Source organism: Zonotrichia leucophrys, chromosome 9, assembly GCF_028769735.1.
Source record: "Zonotrichia leucophrys gambelii isolate GWCS_2022_RI chromosome 9, RI_Zleu_2.0, whole genome shotgun sequence".
NCBI classification, from domain to species: domain Eukaryota; kingdom Metazoa; phylum Chordata; class Aves; order Passeriformes; family Passerellidae; genus Zonotrichia; species Zonotrichia leucophrys.
Window position 1 is genome coordinate 25,437,056 of NC_088179.1, and position 19,398 is coordinate 25,456,453.

Consider the following 19,398-nt stretch of genomic DNA (forward strand, 5'->3'; position numbering starts at 1 on the left):
CAAAATCTCAGCTTCGGCTTTGTCATTTAGAGAGAAGTAGAATCCTTAATTTAATCCAGATGTGTAGAAATATGAAGAAATTAAATATTCTGACAGTGACTGATAGGAATAGTGATTAAAATTTATGAATTATCTTATACCATAGTCCTGGTGAACGAGACTTAGATTTTTATGTCATTAAGGTAAAACTGCTATATTTTAATTATATTCTGAATATTAGTCTTCTATCCAAAATAATCATAATTTTTCTGCCCAGTATTAAAATAGCTGCAAAGGATATCCTGCTTATTACAGATAATTTTAAGTTGCCATACAATGGAAACTTGTAATTTTAGTTTAGAATGAGTATAATTGTGTCAGTGCTCAGAGCACAGATGACATTTTTAAAGAATTCCCAAGTCTGTAAATCCTTTTAAATCTGCTTTCAATTCAGTGGCAAGATTTGCACTCTACAACAATCTGAATGCTATTTTGTGTGATTGTCGGTTGGCAGAAATAGAAAAATTTCTTTGCGTTTCTGAACTGATGAAGTTACCAGAATCTTTTGTTTGCTCTTGACACACAGAGACATTGTGCAATTGTTTTTATTGTTTCCACAAAAGCAAACAGGAGCAGGGAGGGGGAGTTAAGGATATGGGGAGTAGGAGAGATAGGAGCATATAAAAGGAAATTGCCTGTGTCCATCCTGTGTTTTTATTTCATGTTTTCCTCAAGGTCCATGGATGCAAAATGAAGCTATTTCTCCTAATCTGCTTGCTGGTTTCTTGCTGTGGCCACGCTGGGGCAGTGAACCGGGAGTACTACATTGGCATTAGAGAGACTGTCTGGAACTATGCACCGGGCAATGCCAACGCCATCTCTGGGCAGCTTTTTGCAGAAGAAGAGTAAGTAAAGCAGTGTTGAGTTCTATTTTACAACTTCATCTGGCTTAGTCACCAGGGCTGTACTGAAAACTTGGTGAAGGCAGTGAAATGAGTCTTGGTGTCAGTGGATTTTCTGTCAAACATATATGGGAATTTTGATTTTTTTTCCTGGCTTGCTTGAGAATTGCATTCCAATGTTGTGCTAATTCAAAGCCTTGGAATATGCAGTAGAGTGCGAACTTGTTGTAATGAAATATTTACTCAGTAGAGACTAGAATAAGACCCTGAATGTCTAATGGTGTTTAATTTTGAATGTCTAAGGTGCTAGTGCTGAAGAGATGGTTTTTGTTTTTAAATGCAGAACTGACAAATTTAAAAACAAATTATAAATTTAAAACTTTCCTACTGAGCACAGGTTTTCTTTTTAGTTATTCTTTGTCGGCAGGGGTGGTTTTCTCTGGTGCAGAAGCACAGCTGGGTACTTTCACCCGCAGTGGAGGAGCTGGGTTGCTCATTACAAGGCAAAGAGGGTCCTGTGTAGAGTGAGAGCAGTGAGTAGGCTGAAGATTTGTAGGGTGACGAGGGGGGAAGCATTCTGAGGTCTGAATAATCAATGAAGAAAATCCAGATATAAAAGGCATCAGAAAAATATTTCAGAGAGGAAAACTGTTCGTTTCTTCTCTTTTTTCAGTGCCTTAAAAATTATATAGGACTGTATCAAAGCAAAAACAATGATGAGAGAAATCAGAAATTAGAAAGTCAGAAATCTCAAAAATGCAGTTCTCATTTAATCTGTGGATGAGGGACTGAAAGATTTCCTGTGGTTTGTTTCCTTTAGTGAGAGCCTCAGCCATAACCTGCTACTCAATCAGGTGAGATGAAGCAGTTAGCTTTTCATTTTTTCCACTCACAAACTTTGTGAGCTGTAAGACACTGCCAGGGATTCGGCAGGCTGGTAATTCTGACTGGGGGTGGAAGCAGGGCATCCTGTCTGAGCATCGCAGAGCTGTGTTGCAATACAGCAAGCCGCTGCTGTTCACTGCACTTTCACTGCTTTCCCCTGGTCTGTGCCGGCATGCTGCGTGCTACAGTAATGTCAGGTTCTCGGTGGTTGTATGCCTGCGATGGAGCCAGTCCTTTGTATTGTACTTTCCAGTTTCAGCTTCTCTGATTCCCCTTCTCCACCTGGACGCTTTTTGAAGGTGTGCTTGTGTAGAGATTGATGTTTATAGGGGCAGGGAAAAACAGTGCAGGAGGAATACTCCACAACTAAATGGCAGCTATTTAAATGGTCCAAGAAGAGCCGTACCATACATGTTCGCTTTGGGTTGCAGCTCAAGAGCCTCATGTACTCAGAATTATAGTACCTGAGCCTTTTCTCTCCAAGTGGAGCTCTGGTCTGGCATTTTAATTGCACTTCTGACCTGCACTTGCCAAGGCACCTACAATTCCTTCCCCATATGCTCAAACAATACTCCACCTTGTAGAAAATGCTTTGCATTTTTGGGCAGTATTAACTTATTTCACCACAAGACTTGCATGTAGTGTGTTGTGTTGTGCACAGTGCTGCAGTTACCTGGTCTTTATTTGAGACTATTAATTAAAAACCACATGACAGATGCATTTATGTATTTTCTTTACAGGCAGGCTGAAGTCTTTCTGAAAAGAGGACCACACAGGATAGGAAACACTTACAAGAAGGCTATCTACATTCAGTATACTAATCATTTATATGATGTGATAGTTGAAAAACCTTCCTGGCTGGGTTTTTTAGGTCCTATAATTAAGGGAGAAGTTGGAGATTCCATTACTATTCACTTGAAAAACTTTGCTTCCAGAAACTACACACTGCATCCCCATGGTGTAAGATACACAAAAGAAAATGAAGGTAAGCTTGATTCCATTCTGGACCAGAATTTATCAAAAGTTAATCGTCCCTTTGAATGTAAGGGGTATTCCTCCATCAGAGAGAAGACTGGTCAAGTAAAAAGAGTTTTAAATTAGGACACAATCAAATTAAAATAGGAGCCAAGTTTGAGAAATTTTCAAGAGTAAAATACAAAGCCAAAAGTGGAATTTGTGAAGGAGGCAATTTTAGATCAACATTTTACCTGAAATAAGAATATTTGTGTTTCAACTAAAATAAAGGTATAAAGGTATATAAGAGATTGAGGTATGGAGGATATATAAAAATTTGATGTTGTGAGGAAGACGTTAACAATAATAATGTACTGCTCCAAATTTTTAACACTAAATTTATGTATATAGTATATAAGATACACAAGAATTTCTTAAAATGGGTAAACAGATACTGCTTAGTAATTTGTTTTCACTATAACTAGCATGTGACGCACTCTGTCAGATCAAAACAGTGTATTATGTAGCAGTACGTACACTTTTCAGAATTATTTCTATTGCTATCACTCCAGCAACACCTATATTCCTTCAGGGCATATGCAATGTTTTAGAACAGTTTCCAAGATTAATATTTAACAAATGTTTTACAAATATTTGAATTATTCTCTTTTTTACAGGAAGCACGTAGTCCCCTCCAAATAAATTAAGGACTAACTTTAATGGGCCATTAATTGAAGTACTCCTATGAACTTCAAAAGCCAATGAAAAGATTCCTAACGAAAAAGAAAACATCTACTTATCTGATTTAAGAGTTGTGGGGTTTTAACCTGTGTTCAGATGTTCAGTCCATTTTACTGCAGCATGTAATCAACTTTCACATGGCAGGTGCTATCCTAACACCCCGTTGTGTGTTGTGCTAATGGTGACTGTGTGGAATTCTTCAGGTGCCTTTTATCCCGACACCACCAAAGATTTACAGAAGCGAGATGATGCTGTCGAGCCTGGCGGCCAGTACACTTACACGTGGGATGTGACAGAAGATCAAGGTCCAGCTGAAGCAGATGCAGACTGCATAACCAGGGCTTACCACTCCCACATAGATGCTCCCAGAGATGTTGCCTCAGGGCTTGTTGGGCCTTTAATAATTTGCAGGAAAGGTAAACCATAAATAAATGAGTAAATAAATACACATGCAAGGTGATTGGTAATTATTATTAATAAATATCAGTGAAATAATTTCCTGGAAGAGGAGAAGATTACAATTTATTTTGAAATAACTGATTTTGGTCTTCGCAATCAGCTGCCTTCAATAGTGTAGGAAGTAGTCTGATTTTGTGTATGAGAGTGAATATAATTTGCAGAATGCTTTGTTCACAAACCCATATGAGATGTGCTATGCTAGCAATGTGCAAGGAATTGTAAATACTAATATAAGAAAGAGATTAACATGCAATATTTATTCTCAGTAATTTTATAGAATCTATCAAAAGGGATATTTTCTTAAGTGTGCATATAAGGTTATGTATACAGTCATGCGCAAGGAAAGTGTCAAAACATGAAGTAAACAGGGTCCAGCCCTACTGAGACTAGAGTTAAAACTGACAAAAATATTAATGTTAGTTTCCAAGATTTTGAATATAACCTTTTGTTTTTCAGATACAATGAATAGGGACACTGATCAACACTTTGATGCTGAATTTATCCTTATGTTTTCTGTGGTGGATGAAAATCTCAGTTGGTACCTAGAGGACAATATCAGAACATACTGTTTTGAGCCTTCCAAAGTGGACAAAGATGACGAGGACTTCCAGGAAAGCAATAAAATGCACTGTGAGAGAACTTTATATCAATGTTGCTTGTCACTGATCTCATGAAGTAATATTTTTCTTGTCCCTTTTAAAGATGAATTGTAGAATTTTTTTTTTTTTTTAAATCAGAAATATTTCTTAGAGGATTAAGACAGATTCTTTTAAATAAAAATTTTAAATTTTAAAAGTGATGGCAAGTATTGTACAATCAAATCTTTGGAGTTGTGATAGAAAATTCTTAGGGCCATGAAGATCTTTGCCAGTGTAATTTTCCCAGGCAGTGTAAACAGAGTTGTGTTACTTTGTTCTGTTTCTTAGTCCTGAGCTCTCTACTATAATTTCATAGTTTAGAAAAGCAGTTCTTACTGTTAGTGTAAACAAATAAGATACCTCTGGCTCTGGCACATATTCCAGAATCATAGCTATGTAGAGGAAGCATGTGTCTGGTACTGGCAGTGATTTTCAAAAGTGTGGAGCTTGCTTTTGAAGCTCTTTCTATTTTGAAGAATAGAGCAATGGTTGTATGATACCTGCATTTGAAGAAAACATCCTAAGGTCTGTGAAATTAACTGTAATAAATAACATTTATTTTAGCAATCAATGGATACATGTATGGATACCTCCCAAACCTCACAATGTGTGTGGAAGATAAGATAAAATGGCATCTTTTTGGCATGGGTAATGAAGCTGATATCCATTCAGCCTACTTTCATGGACAGACTTTAATAGAAAGGCATCATCGAGTTGACACCATCAGCCTCTTCCCAGCCACATTCATTGATGCTGTCATGGTCCCGAGGAGCCCTGGGGAATGGCTGCTCAGCTGCCAAGTGAATGACCACATCGAAGGTACAGTACAAGTTTCAGTGATCAGAATTTTTTACCTTAAGAGTTTACTGAGTCACTTTTGCAGGGCTCTTGACCTGGTGATATGCCAGGCAATATTCTCCTCTAGGTAAAAAAAAACTCTCAGAGTAATGGAAATGCCTACACGTGCATTAGATGGGTTTGAGCCTGTATCCATGGGAATCAAGGGATTCTTTTCCCTAATGGACATCATCATCATCAGCTGGCAGCACTTAGCCCAACTGCATTTTTGCAAGCTTCGCCGTTTGGCAAAAAACCAGCATGATGTTTGCCCCCTGCTGGAGATAACAAACCACAATTTTCTGTTTGCCAACAGAAAAATTGGGGCTCATTCCGTCTTTGAAAAGGGGCACAGAACAGGCAGGCTAACTTGCCTGCTGACAAAGACATGTTCTGGAAAGTGCATTCATGAATAAACAGATATGTTCTTTTTGCTTCTCTGCATTATCCTGTGTTTTCAGTTTTAATAGCCATATTAAATACTTAGAAGCTAATTCCAGGCTTTTGAATGATCTATATTCCTGTGAGCAAAGTGATTTATCACAGAAGTGGGAAAGAACACAGAACTGAAAATCATTCTCCAAGATTTGAAAACTCCAAAATAAAAAGTGTGTAACCTGCAGATTCAAAGACACAGAGGTTCCAAGCTTTATCAGATCAAGCAGTATCCTGATATGGCTGAGGCATTCTGGCCCAGACTTAAACCCTAAAAATTGGCCTGATTTGTAGCTGTAAAAGGGCTCTCTTCACTATAATATTTATGTCTCCAGCAATCAGATTTGCTAACTGCTTCCCTTAGGATGCAGACTTGAGAGTTCCACAAGTAAGTTGTTTATATTTAGATAGAGGATGGTCCGTCTGGTAACATCTGACCTTGGCTGGATGGTTCATGGACAGCACCGTGTCCACTCTACCCTAATCCTCTTTGCTATGCCAGTGGCAGCTTTACAAGCAGAATGCCCTTTACCACGCCTGGATACCACAGCTGTGTTTCTATATCCTAGCTCAGCTGGCACACCTTCTTTTGTAGCATTTACCTTCCATTTTGTGATTTACACATCCATCAGTGGTGGGGGAATTGTCCAGGGAACAGAAGAGCTGTTGGACGCAGGGAAAGAGAAAACAAAATGCAGTTCCTTCTGCCCAGGTTTCTCTACCTCTTTTTTTCCCAGGTGGTATGCAGGCCCTTTTCAAAGTAGAAGATTGTAAGAAATCCGTACCAGGTCACAGTGAGAGTACAAAGATAAGACAGTACTTCCTTGCTGCTGAAGAGATCATCTGGAATTATGGCCCATCTGCAGTGAACCATTTTACAGGACAAGAATTAATTGTTGACAGGTAAATGCCTCTAATTAAAGAGTTTTATTTTCCAAGAAGAATTTATTTAAGCATGCTAAATAAGGTAAGCATATGGCAGAACTGACTTTTAAGCATAATTGCTCATTGTCCTCATCTGTGTTCAAGTATTAGTGCTAGAATAAATATCTCCCCAAATTAGGTCATTTGTTTTCCCTGTAATCTTACCTTAAATTTTGCTGCTATGTTAGTTGTTTCACTGTGATTAAGGTGAATTATTATGTCATATATAGGCTATGACTCCTTATTATTCAAGATGGTTGATTATCCTGAGTTAGGGAACAAAGCAGAAGATCATGACCATTGCCTTTGATGATGAAGCTCATGTTAACAGCATCTCATGTAGAAAACAAATTGCAAGAGATAGCTTTGCCCGTTACACTGTGTTTACGTATTCATGACCTGGAGACACTGAATACATTGATTCCTCAAGTTTTTCATCTGCTTGCTCTTCCACAAGCAATGCGGCACAGTTCAATGTTTGAAAAGTTCTTGGAAAGCACTGAAAGGTCCTTGCTGAAAGAGTAGAAGCGTCGACTGAATCTTTTCACTTTTTATATAGAGGTTACATATTCTTGGTACTTTTATCTTCTCCTGTTTAATTTTTGTAACTTCTAATTAAAAGAAGAGTAAATTCAAGATTATGAAATGTTGACTAGAAATCATTGTTAATGAGTCTCTAAGCAGACTGGCTTTGTAAGGGCAGCTCAGCACAGCGGCTTTTTCTTAATGAGAAGTTAGTGAAGGATAATGGATTCCTGCACATCTTCTAAGTCACTGCATATAAGTGTGTGACCTTACCACTGAAAAGAAACCCAAAAGACAAACTCAGCATGCCATAGCTCTGAAAACAGAATTGAGGTCTGACTGCTTTTTTACAACTGAGCATTTTGACTTGAAGCGTTTGCATCTTTTGTAATTTCTTTTACACAGTGAATCTCACATCTTTTTTGAACAAAGTGAGACAAGAATTGGTGGCTCCTACAAAAAAGCAATTTACAAAGAATATACAGATGGCTCTTTCACTGAACATAAAAAAAGGCTTGCAGAGGAAGCACACCTTGGACTCCTAGGTAAGAAAGTCTAAAATTTTTTTGTATCAAATATTTATGAGAATAAACAGTCACTTCCACTGGTTAGTAAGCAGTGCTCCAACCTCCAAGGAGAAGCCCTTAGCTCTCCCTGCCTCCGTCAGCCACTAGTGCCTGTGGTTTCCCCCAAGGTGTAAAGAAGCTCTTGACACAGCACTGCCACGGTACCCAGCTTCCCTGCAGGAGCATGCCATGGTCTCCAAAGGTCAGGCTCTTAATTACAGGGCCAGGCTAGGCAGTTCTAATTCTATCGATAACCTTGCTGCTCCTGGCATGGGTTGGTGCTAATGTCTGTAAATCGCTTTCCAAAGGGATGGAACTGTCCTGAAAGCCACTGGACCTCCAAGTGAACTGGAATTGGTTGCTGCTGGGCAGTTGTGTGATTCAGGCCACGTGCCAGGGACCTGGCTTGTGGCCACAGAGGCCCAGGGGCATTCCTCGTGCAAGGGAAAAAGGAGCCAGCCACTGCATGCCATAAATTCAGGGTGACCATTTGATAGAAATATGCCATAATTAGACCGTGTACACTTTTCCAGGACCTGTGATCAGGGCTGAAGTGGGCGAGCGCATCAGGGTGACCTTCCGGAACAAGGCCAGCCGCCCGTTCAGCATCCAGCCGCACGGCGTGCGCACCCGCAGGAGCGGGGCCGGGGCGCGCTTCGGCAGCGGTGAGGCGCCCGCGGGCTGCAGCGCCCGAGCACCCGCTGAGCACCTGCCCACGAGCTGCAGGTGAGAAATGAAAGAATGTGCACTCGGCATAATTCCCAATGCTGATTTCTGTAATAGGTACTGAATCGCCAGCCTCTCACGTGAGTCCCGGCACCACATTTACATATGAATGGGATGTGCCAGACGATGTGGGTCCCACAGACCAAGACCCAGACTGCTTAACCTGGCTTTATTACTCAGCTGTGGATGCAGTCAGAGACACCAGTTCTGGCCTTGTGGGGCCTCTCCTAGTGTGCAGGAAAGGAGCTCTGCTTTCTTCTGGGAAACAGGTCAGTCAAAGAAGAACAATGGAAACATTTGCATTGCCACAGGCGAATCTGCTTTCTCTTCTCAGACTGCACCACCTCCTCTCCACATTAGTTTCACCAATGTCCTAAGGGGAATAAACAACATGAAGAAAGTAGGGTTGGTTTTCAATATGGCTCCAGATAGACAGTCACTGCTATGTGAAAACACCACTGTCATGAGTAGCTACTGGCATTCAAGTCTCAGACAGGATGAGAATCTCTAGGAAAATGTAGAGATTTTAAAGATCAAATACAAACTCAGTTCCAGAGGTGGTCGTTGCTGATAGAAAGAACATTAGCAGTAGGTACTTAGTTACCAGCTACAGCAATTACAGAGCTTTGAGATTATCAGAATGCAGTATCAATGAATGCATTTACTCTATTTTGTGACTTGTACTCATAAATTATTACAACATAGGAGTTTGCCCCCTGACATTTTCTGTTAATTCATTTCTACTTTCCCTTCCACTATTTCTTCTCAACAGAAAAATGTGAACATGGAGCTTTTTCTACTTGCCACAGTATTTGATGAGAATCTGAGCTGGTATTTGGATGAAAATATTTTGATGTTTACACTAAGTCCTGATAAAATTGACAAAGATGATGAAGACTTCCAAGAGTCTAACAAAATGCACTGTAAGAAAATTATAAGTTAGTGAAATATTAATTTCTGCAGTAAGGTTTTTACTTTAATGGTTTCATGTTTGAGGCAGGAAAGCTGTGTAGTGCAGACACCTTTCATTCCTTTCCAGTGGGGAAAACCCCAAATATTTCAGTGCAATTCAGTTTCAACAAAATGTGGTAGTTTAAAGTACAATGCCAGCTGTTCAAGGTGTTGCATGACAGTTGGGGATTTAGCATGGTTATGTACCACTTTGAGCAGATAGAAAGAGGAATTGGGTCTTCAGCCTGTATGCAACACTATGAGCGCAACCAGTCAGCAAGACAAGACTGACCTCTGCTTTGCAGATGGTGTAGTTGAAAGGAGGTTTTCCACAGAGTTACAGTGAAATTGAGGCTGGATGGGACCTCTGGAGATCACCTGGTCCAACATCCTGCTCAAGTAGGGCCACCCAGAGCCACTTGCCCAAGACCATGTCCTGATGACTTTTGAATACCTTCAAGGATGGGGACTCCACCATCTCTCTGGGCAGCCTCTGCCAGTGCTTGGTCAACCTCACAGTGTTTCCTGATCTTTGGAGGGAATCTCCTGTGTGTCATTTGGTGTCTGTTAGTGTCAGCAGGGCTTCTGTCCCTATCGCTGGGTACCACTGGGAAGAGCCTGGCTCCATCCTCTTGGCACTCTCCTTGAAGGTGTTTGTACTGAAGGTGGGTGAGATGCCCCAAGCTGCCCCTTCTTCAGGCTGAAGAGCCATCACAGCTCCCTCAGCCTTTCCCTGTAGGAAGAGATGGTTTCTTGTCCTTTCATCATCCTTTGTTGCCCTCTGTGCAGTGTGTTCATGTCTTACAAATGAGGGAGCCCAGAACTCAGCACAGCCCTGCAGGTGTGGCCTCAGCAGTGCTGGGCAGAGGGCAGGGATCCCTTCCCTCCATCTGCCAGCTAGACTTTGCCTCAGGATGGCTCTTTGCTTCTTTAATATGGCAGAACTGAGTTTCACACTGATTGTGTTTTAGTACTGCAGAAATGTTTTTCAAGTTTCATGGGAAAGAGACGTTTTTACTCTCAGGCCCTAACCCTGCTAGTAAGACCTAATCTTTAAACATATTTGTTTTATGCATTTTGAAAGAAATTCCCCTCAGGCCATTCCTGTTTACAGACTCTTGGTGCTGAGCATTCAGTAGTACCTGAGAAGCCCAGGATTTGAAAGTTTTGCAAAGGGCTATCTAGAAAGGGTTAGTAACTCAAATGAAAAAAACCCTCTGATTGCCTCCACTCTACACCTACAGGGTGTTGCAGGGTATCAAACAGGATCTTTTATGCATCCTGTATACATGACAAGTAGAAAGCAGGGGAATTTCCAGTTGTCCAAGTTAGTGATATGTGCTGTGGACATTGAAAAGGGAAACTGTTGAAAATTAAACACTGGGGTTTAAAAGTGTTTTGCTTGAATTGATTCTTTAGTTTTGTTGATGTGATAAAAGTCTTTTATCATTAATATTTCTGGCAGTCTAAGGCATGACATGACAACTGAAATGTTTATTAGTTAATCTCTATTGCAGAATTAAGTAGTATATTAATCAAGGTGGCTTTTGCTTTCTCAAATCTTCTATAGCCATTAATGGTTATATGTATGGAAATCAGCCTGGCCTTGAGATGTGTAAAGGAAGTGTTGTTTCCTGGCATTTGATGGGCTTGGGTTCAGAAGTTGATGTCCATGGGATATACTTCTCAGAAAACACATTTGTAACTAAAGGAACAAGAAGGGATACAGCAAATCTGTTTCCACATACAGTTCTTACAGCTATTATGAAGCCTGATTCTGAAGGTAAATGTCTTATTTAAAAATCCTGTTACTAATGCAGAAACTGTTACCTATGAATGCTTTGTGCATAGAGACAAGCTTTAAGTAGGTGGTATATTGATCCTGGTGCTAAAACTATGCACAGTTTGAAGGGCAGCAAACTGTAAGGACATATGTTCTTAGTGCTAAGTCCTTGATTTTCCTAGCTCCTCTGTATGCTGAATTTTATTACGACAAGTAGCCATGCTGCACAAAGATTTTGGACATTGCTTATATGAGATAATTATATTAAGATATTGCTTATATGAGCAATAATCTGTGTCTCGGCCTCCTCAAGTCTTTGTTTCTTATATGACCCCTAGGAGTTTTTGAGGTGTCCTGCCTGACAACAGACCACTACACTGGGGGCATGAAGCAGAACTACAAAGTGAAAAAATGCCACCGGTGGAATGTAGATTTATCTATGTATTTGCATGAAAAGATTTACTACATTGCTGCAGTGGAAGTTGAATGGGACTATTCTCCTAACAGGACATGGGAATTCGAGCGGCATCAATACCATGAGGAAAGGTACTTCAGAATATTCACAGGGAAAAAAATGCAAAAAAAAGCACAAAGGAGCAACTCACTTCTCCTCTGAAACTTTTCCTCTTCCAAACATTTCTAGACACACTTTCTTTTCACAAACATATTTTGGGTTCACGCGAATTTCTCCTTCCCCAGCAGTGCTGCCATGTAACTGAGCCAGACAGCATAATGCTTGAGAAATCACACAGATCTTCTGTGGGACAGGTGTAGATTTTAATGGATCCTGGATAATGCACGTGCATTTGTTATTTACTGATGTTGGTAGTCCTTGACGTGGAAAGCTTAAATTGTTCACTGTCATTTTATCTACGATGACTATGTCCTGATAAACAAGGTCTTTGTCTCATGTTTATTTGTAGTCTGAGTAAGGTTCTTTGACCCCTCTCAATTTCATGAGCTTACACAAGATACATTCATGAATGTATTCACTGATCATGAAGCTTGTTGTCTTGGTGCTTTATTTCCAGTATTTGAATCTCAGTGAGAGAGAACTGATTGGATAAACTAATTCATATCAATTAGCAGAAAAGGCTAAACAAGAATGATGAATTTCTGTGTTCTACCTGAATAATTTGAGTAGCAGATTATAACTGTATTTTGTTATTAACTTAATTGTATTCTCTTCTTTTTTCCTCAGTTTGATAGTATGTATTTTGCCCTGTATACCAGTGGACTCTGACATAATTCTAAGCACAAGTAATATGGACTATGCTGTTACCAGACCTTTCCCCCCCGTATTGTGTCCACTCCCCATGCAGTTCAGCTTTACAAGTTTTAGGCTTCATTTTAGACGTACCCTGAAGTTGCCAAAGGCTCTGGTTTTTCAGTGTGCAAGTTGCTGTGTGTCTTCATGCAATTTGTGGCATTTGCCAGGCCAAGCACTCAGCATTTTTTCAAGTACCATAGACTTGATCTATTTATAGTGGGGCTTTTAACCTTCTAAAGGGGAACCTCCCAGCTTAACAAGAATGTTTTCATGTTGAAGATACTTGCAGTTTATGAGATTACTCTTTCAGTTTATGAGATTACTACTTCTTTTGAGCCAGACTCTTGATAGTTAATTGACATACCTGCAAAAGATGTTCTAAAATACATGAAGGAATGCATTTCTTTCTTCTTTTGGCAGCCCTGGCAATCCATTTTTAAATAAAGATGACAAATTCATTGGCTCAAAGTACAAAAAGGTAGTATATCGTGAGTACACTGATCAGACATTCAGTACTCCCAAAAACAGAGCAAAGGAGCAGCAGCACCTGGAAATTCAAGGTAAAGTCATCATGTTCAGTTTTAAAAATGCAAAAAATGCAGTCACACAAATCAAATGATACTATTTGAATAACATTGAGTGCAGTTCTACCCTCAAAAAATTGTCTCAATCTAAATGGAAAACCTACTTGGAACTGCTACTTTTACTGCAGTGCTTTCCCTGCAAGATAGCATTGCTTGCTCTACAAGGGAAAAAAACCCTTTTGGTTTGCTGCTTGGTCAGAGATTCTAAGTCAGCATAAAACTGGGCAGCAACATCCAAACTGACTTCAGGTACACAGTAAGTGCTCAGATCTTGAGATGTAGAGGCCTAAATTTAACATCTCAAGTTGGCATGTCATAATGAACATTTTCTTCATACAGTTTTCATCTGACTTATAAGCCAATGTTGTGAATTGGAACACAACAAGCTGGCTCTCTGTCTGTTCTGATGTTTTGTAAAACCAAGTTAATCTTTCTTTTCAATCCAACAGGACCACTGCTTGTGTCAAACACTGGAGATAAAATTATAATAGTTTTTAAAAACTTAGCATCAAGACCTTATTCTATCCATGCCCATGGAGTGAAAACAGACAGTTCTGTTGTTGCTGTGACTAACCCAGGTATCAAACCACACTTTTTTATTTCCAGCAGGTAACATCAAGACTTCTGGTAAGATTTAGCAAGCTTCCAGAAGCAGGATAAACATCATTTTTGTTCATCTTGCCTCAAGTACTTAAATTTTTGATGCTGATTATGACAAATATTTCTACAGTTCAAATGCCCCTCATAATTATTTCTGTGTGTCCTAGCCCTTGACTGATCAGTAATTTTTTGATAGAATGTGGCTGCACCTTTCATGAAAGCAAACAGATTTGGCTCCATAGGGAAAGCATAGCTTATGCTATTACTTGTCAATTTCCTCTGTGATCTTTACAAAATATTCAACTGACTGTTAAGTATGGTGAACAGGACAGTACACACAAAACCATTGTCAGGAAGAATCATGGATCTGCAGAAGGGGCCATCAGCTAGCCAGTGCAGTAAATGGGAAGGGGAACTTCAAGACAAATATAGTAAGCTGTAAATGGAAATAACATCTGCTTCATGATGACCACCTGGGTCAGCACATTGAAAACTTCAAAAATTAATTGATATTTAATTCAGGTGATACAACAATGTATGTCTGGAAAATCCCAGAGAGATCGAGTCCTGGGAGAGGAGATTCACAGTGTATTGCATGGGCATACCATTCAACAGTGGACATTGTTAAGGTATATTATTGATATCAGTTTTGTTTGTGTCTCCAACATAGATATAGTCAATGTAGATGAGTTTGAACATTCTTCTGCTTTCTCTGCTAAGGTATTTCCCCTATTACCATACCTTTGAATTTATATGCTTCTTGAAGGCAAGTTGAAAGAACGTCAGGGCAGAAATTCAATGCTACAGACATTCATGGGTTTGCTTCCTGGTTGTTCTGCTGTTAGTATAGATCATCTCACATTCCCTTCTTAAAGCTAACACTTTATAGCTTGCTCAATATCTAATCAGTCATCTGGGGGAAAACTAAAATGCAGCTATGAAACACAACTCTGCCATTTTTTACCAAACATGAATTAGTTTAACATAGTATTTTTAATGGAAATGAATGTATTCTTGCCATTGTCTCAATAAATACAGTGTCAAGAAGTATATTTTGAATGGAAATCAAGCTCAAAATTATAAAAATAGTTTGAAAAAAGACCAGTAAATTAATATGGAAGAAATGTTTATAACAAGAGATGAAAATAAGGTAGTCTTCATTGAACTTGGTTTCTGTGTAACATATAACAGTGGAGAAATAACTTTGTTTGACATTGGCTTCTCTTCTGCCCAGATACTGATAGCTGTGAAGATAGTAAAAGGATTCCTGCATGTCATGGAAAGTACTTCTGTTTAGTTATATCTTCCAGTTATGTGGGTTTTCATTTGTCATTTCAGGACACTTATAGTGGATTAATAGGCACACTCATTGTGTGTCACAGACATTACCTGCCATCATTCCATACTAAAAAGAAAGTTCAGTTTGCTCTTCTCTTTATGGTTTTTGATGAAAATGAGTCATGGTACTTGGATGAAAACATTAAAATGTATTCTACCAACCCACACCTTGTTGACAAAGAGGATGAGAGATTCCTTGAAAGTAATAAAATGCATGGTATGTTTCCCAATTTAGTTCATATAGCTCTGCAAATTCTACAAAATTATGTATTTGAAAGTGTATGTATATAAATTCAACTTGCTCAGCCCCTTGAATTTCCAGTTCCAGGACAGAAGGGTTGAAAAACTTTACTCAAACTTTTTTTGAAAACACTGCTAATGCCAGTGAATGACTTTTTTTTCACAAGTTAAAAAAACCCTTAACAACAACAATATCCCCTGGTATATTATTATGTTGAAGTTTTAGTAGAGAAAGAATAAAAATTAAATTTTACGTTCTGATTTGATGTCAGCAAACAACTGCTCTGGATATGTTGGAAAGTCTATGTGAATCCTGAAAGCATGTCTTTGTAAAGCTTACTCTTTTACAAAGATTGACAGGAACTGCAGATCTTTAAATAAAGACCTGCAATTCCCACAGCTCTTTAAAAACTGCAACATTAGCAATGATGTACAGCAAAGACATTTTCTTTATTATGTCTTTCTTTCTGGTTTAATGGGGAACATAAACACAACCATTCATCATGTACCCTCCAAAACCATTACTTTTATTTGGCATTGGCTTTTAAATCTTTCAATCTGTATTATATTAGAGATAACAACACATGATACACAAAATCTTATTTGTTTTCTCTGTCTTACTTTCCTTCTTTTTAGCCATTAATGGAAAGGTGTTTGGAAATTTGCATGGCCTGACCATGCATGTTGGAGATGATGTCAGCTGGTATCTGATGGGAATGGGCAATGAGATAGACATTCACACAGTACACTTCCACGGCCACAGCTTTGACTACAAGGTATCAGGTCTTTTTCTTGCTGTGTTAAGAATGAGAGGTAAGTCAAATATCAGGGACTGTTATCTGTGGTGAAAAGTCGTCTTGCAATATTAAGCAGGGCTTGTACTTTGACCGTAAGGGTTTTATGCCTCAAACCTGTATTTGATCAACATACAGGAGCCAGAGAATATCTGCCAGCAGCATTCGCTCACTGGTAACCTCAGATATTATTTCAATAAGATAGCTGTGAATTTTTCATGGCTGTGGTAAGACAAAAGCTATAGTTTTCCTTCATTTCCACTCAGTTGCTAGTTTATTAAACTTTGGAGCATGAAGTGGATGTACAAAGTGATGTTTCAGCAGAAATGATACACAGAACGTGTGCTTAACACAGTTTAACTGTTGCTTCTTTTTGTCTTGAAGCAAACAGGGGTTTACCGGGCTGATGTCTTTGATCTGTTCCCTGGGACATCCCAAACTGTGGAAATGACCCCAGAGAACCCTGGAACCTGGCTGTTGCATTGTCATGTTACCGACCACATCCACGCAGGCATGGAAGCGACCTACACTGTACTCCCAAAGGAAGGTAAGAGGCACCGAGCTTGGTAACGTTTGTTATGTTTCAAGGTGCACAATGGGGCTCACAGACAGGCCAGCATACTGAGAACCAGTTCAGGCACCCAGCAGTATTCCATGTCTAGAAGCCAAGATGTTGCAGGCAACCTAGTCATACTTCCTTCAGTGCTGCTCAGGAAAATGAAGTAGTTAAAGGACTGGATGATAACTGACTATTACTTCAACTTACCATCCATGATATCTACATGACAGATTTTTTTATTTAAAAAGAATTCTTCATGAGACAGAGTACTTCTGTAGCCAGTAGTGACAGACTTCATCTCAATCTTTGTTAAAACAAGCAACACTGATAAATACAGATGAATTCATCATCCCCATACAGCTGAAGTACTGAAAAACTAAAATAGTGTTTACTTTCTCAAGGGCATGTTGTAGCTTTACAGACACTACTACCTTGCTCTGGCAATATCGCCAGTGAAAAAACTTGAATTTTGAAGAAAAGTTACTGTTTCTAAAAAGTTAATTCAATTTTAAAACCAACATTTTTCAGTACTCAAAAGACAGAGCATAACAGGTATTGAGAAAAAGAGAACAGTAGAAATAATTCAAAATATGTGATGTATGTATATATATACAACCATGTGATTTACATTTTAGCTATACTAAAAAATACAGAATGCAATGTTAAACAGAAAATCTAAATCTATTTGATAAACCACTGGAATATGAAACAGAACCTAATTCAATTTTATAAACACTAAAACTGAGTATGTTACACAGTATGTTATGCCTGATGTCCAGACAATAACAAGGCTCATTTAAGAGTATACAGAAAGACATGTAAAAACAGACTTTCAACTTGGATCAGCAGTACATCAGATTATTTTTATTATTAACCATCTAGACTGCATTAAAATGTAACCCTCATTGCATCTTAAAGTTGTTTTTAAATCTAACTCACAATGTCCAGAACATACTTGAACCCTCTGTGCTCATTCTGGACTCTGCTGGCCGCATGCACAGACTGTTCTTTTGATGAAATGTACAATAAAGCTATTTTTCTCCCTCTAGACAGGCAGTCTCTGTTCCCAAGATTATTCAATCAGTTCAAGCGTAAAGGCGTGCCAGGCACTCAGGAATGATGAAAGCATTTTAACACAGCGATACTCCAAAGTCTACCTTAATTTCTTGGAAAATATTCTTCTGGACCACTCATCTCTACACAGTTTGGAAGATTTCGCATAATGACCGTGCCTAAGAAAAGAACCACAGACTAAAACAGCTAAATGAATGTAACAGCTTATAAATATATGTTTCTGTAAATGAAAATAGTATCTTGCAAGCGAAACATATTCTAGGTGATGGCTAATGCATGTTATTTAGCAGATGAGGAACACGGAAGAGCTAATGAAATGTACTTTTTTTTAAAGTTTGCAAATAACCCTGAGTAACAGCACAATTTGGGCTATCAGTCATCATACTGTCACATTTTATTAGTATGTCTGTAGTAAATGTTTAGAAAACAGGAATTTGGTTATCACGTTATTCATAGGTTAACTCTGAAAAGATATATAGTATTGTATAACTGAGCAGTTAACAAAATAGTTATATTATTTCTATTTAATTACTTTACAATTTTATGCAGTAGTAACTTTCAAGAATGTGCATTTAAAAGACTTGGTTTTCTGTTCTGAAAATAATTCCAAGGCAAAATTAGGCTGAAATAAGCCTGATGAAATGCAGACAGTGAAGCCAAAATTTAGTAACTATGGTACTGAAAAGCTTTGCTCTGACGAACCCTGCAGTGAAATCATTTTGCTGTTGCAGCTCTTGGCGAAGGAAAAAGAAAGTGTTTCCTGACAGGTGGAAGCAGCAGTGTTAGAGCATGGCTGATGCTACTCAAAAATAAAAACAGTAAGAGAGATATGGTTGCATTTCAATAACCCAACTCCTCATGTTAGATTTGTGCCAAATGAGAAGGAAAGATGTATGGGACAGGCAAGGAAAGCAAGATATCTAGGCTTTATGCCTGCAAGAATGAAATTGCTTCTCTTTAACAAGCCTAAATTGCTTAGGTCTTTTTTAACCGTTACACTGAAACCAGCATAATACCTATCAGTAAATTAGCTAATTCATTTTACCTGTAGCAGGAATGCTATGTGAGTAAGTTAAATTACTTTTGATTTGTCTTTTTTATTTTTGTTAATGTATTTTAGCTGAAATATAGATGGTCTCTTCTGACTGACTTCTACAGGTTTAAATAACATTGCAACTTCAGTGAAAACATTTTTATAGTCACTGTCAGCTGATTAGCCTCTAGATGGTTTAGATGGGATCATGGGAGTCGTTGTACTTTTGGTAATTGTCAAAAACCCCAAACTACATTCATAAGGACGTTACAAACATTGTGACAGCTTACTATGACTGAATTCCAGCTCTGAAGGAGCAGAAAGATGCTTTCTGCTCACAACACAGACAAACATCAGTACGCACATGCACAAGCACCTGAGATGCTTACCAAAAACCCTAAAAGAAATTCAAGGAACTCTCTGTGCTGCAATATCAAGTCAGTTGGGCCCAATTCCACTTGGAAGAGTAAGGTACTCACTTCTACTCATACAGTTGACACATGCCTGAGCCTGAATTCCTCCCTAGGTCCATGATCCAACTAACAAAGATTTAAGACTGACTTTCTACTTTACTTTCAGTGAACACTGTATGTTCAGTTGT

At 38.8% G+C, this 19,398-nt stretch overlaps 1 protein-coding gene across 3 annotated transcripts; it reads left to right on the forward strand.

Annotated features, from left to right (window-relative positions):
• The first annotated feature begins 625 nt into the window (after positions 1-625).
• On the forward strand, positions 626-19,142 carry CP (ceruloplasmin). 3 transcript variants are annotated; one of them, XM_064721699.1, is made up of 19 exons: positions 626-884; positions 2,507-2,751; positions 3,665-3,877; positions 4,377-4,550; positions 5,123-5,377; positions 6,568-6,733; positions 7,685-7,824; positions 8,379-8,510; positions 8,629-8,840; positions 9,344-9,494; positions 11,093-11,305; positions 11,644-11,851; positions 12,996-13,135; positions 13,609-13,737; positions 14,282-14,388; positions 15,098-15,314; positions 15,974-16,113; positions 16,516-16,678; positions 17,740-19,142. In XM_064721699.1, the coding sequence occupies exons 1-19, from the start codon at positions 730-732 to the stop codon at positions 17,808-17,810; spliced, it is 3,231 nt and encodes a 1,076-aa protein (XP_064577769.1). In that variant the 5' UTR covers positions 626-729; the 3' UTR covers positions 17,811-19,142. The 3 variants fall into 3 exon arrangements, 2 of the variants coding, with proteins under 2 accessions (XP_064577769.1, XP_064577770.1); XR_010441489.1 differs by lacking the exons at positions 15,098-15,314; positions 17,740-19,142 and having other exon boundaries at positions 16,516-16,646; XM_064721700.1 differs by lacking the exons at positions 14,282-14,388; positions 15,098-15,314.
• The last annotated feature ends 256 nt before the right edge of the window (positions 19,143-19,398 follow it).

Bases quoted from the DNA above. Each gene is read 5' to 3' on its own strand.
- CP (XM_064721699.1), top strand. From the start codon at position 730: ATGAAGCTATTTCTCCTAATCTGCTTGCTGGTTTCTTGCTGTGGCCAC. The intron at 885-2,506 runs GTAAGTAAAGCA...TTTTCTTTACAG, and splicing joins CAGCTTTTTGCAGAAGAAGA to GCAGGCTGAAGTCTTTCTGA. The intron at 9,495-11,092 runs GTAAGAAAATTA...AATCTTCTATAG, and splicing joins AGAGTCTAACAAAATGCACT to CCATTAATGGTTATATGTAT.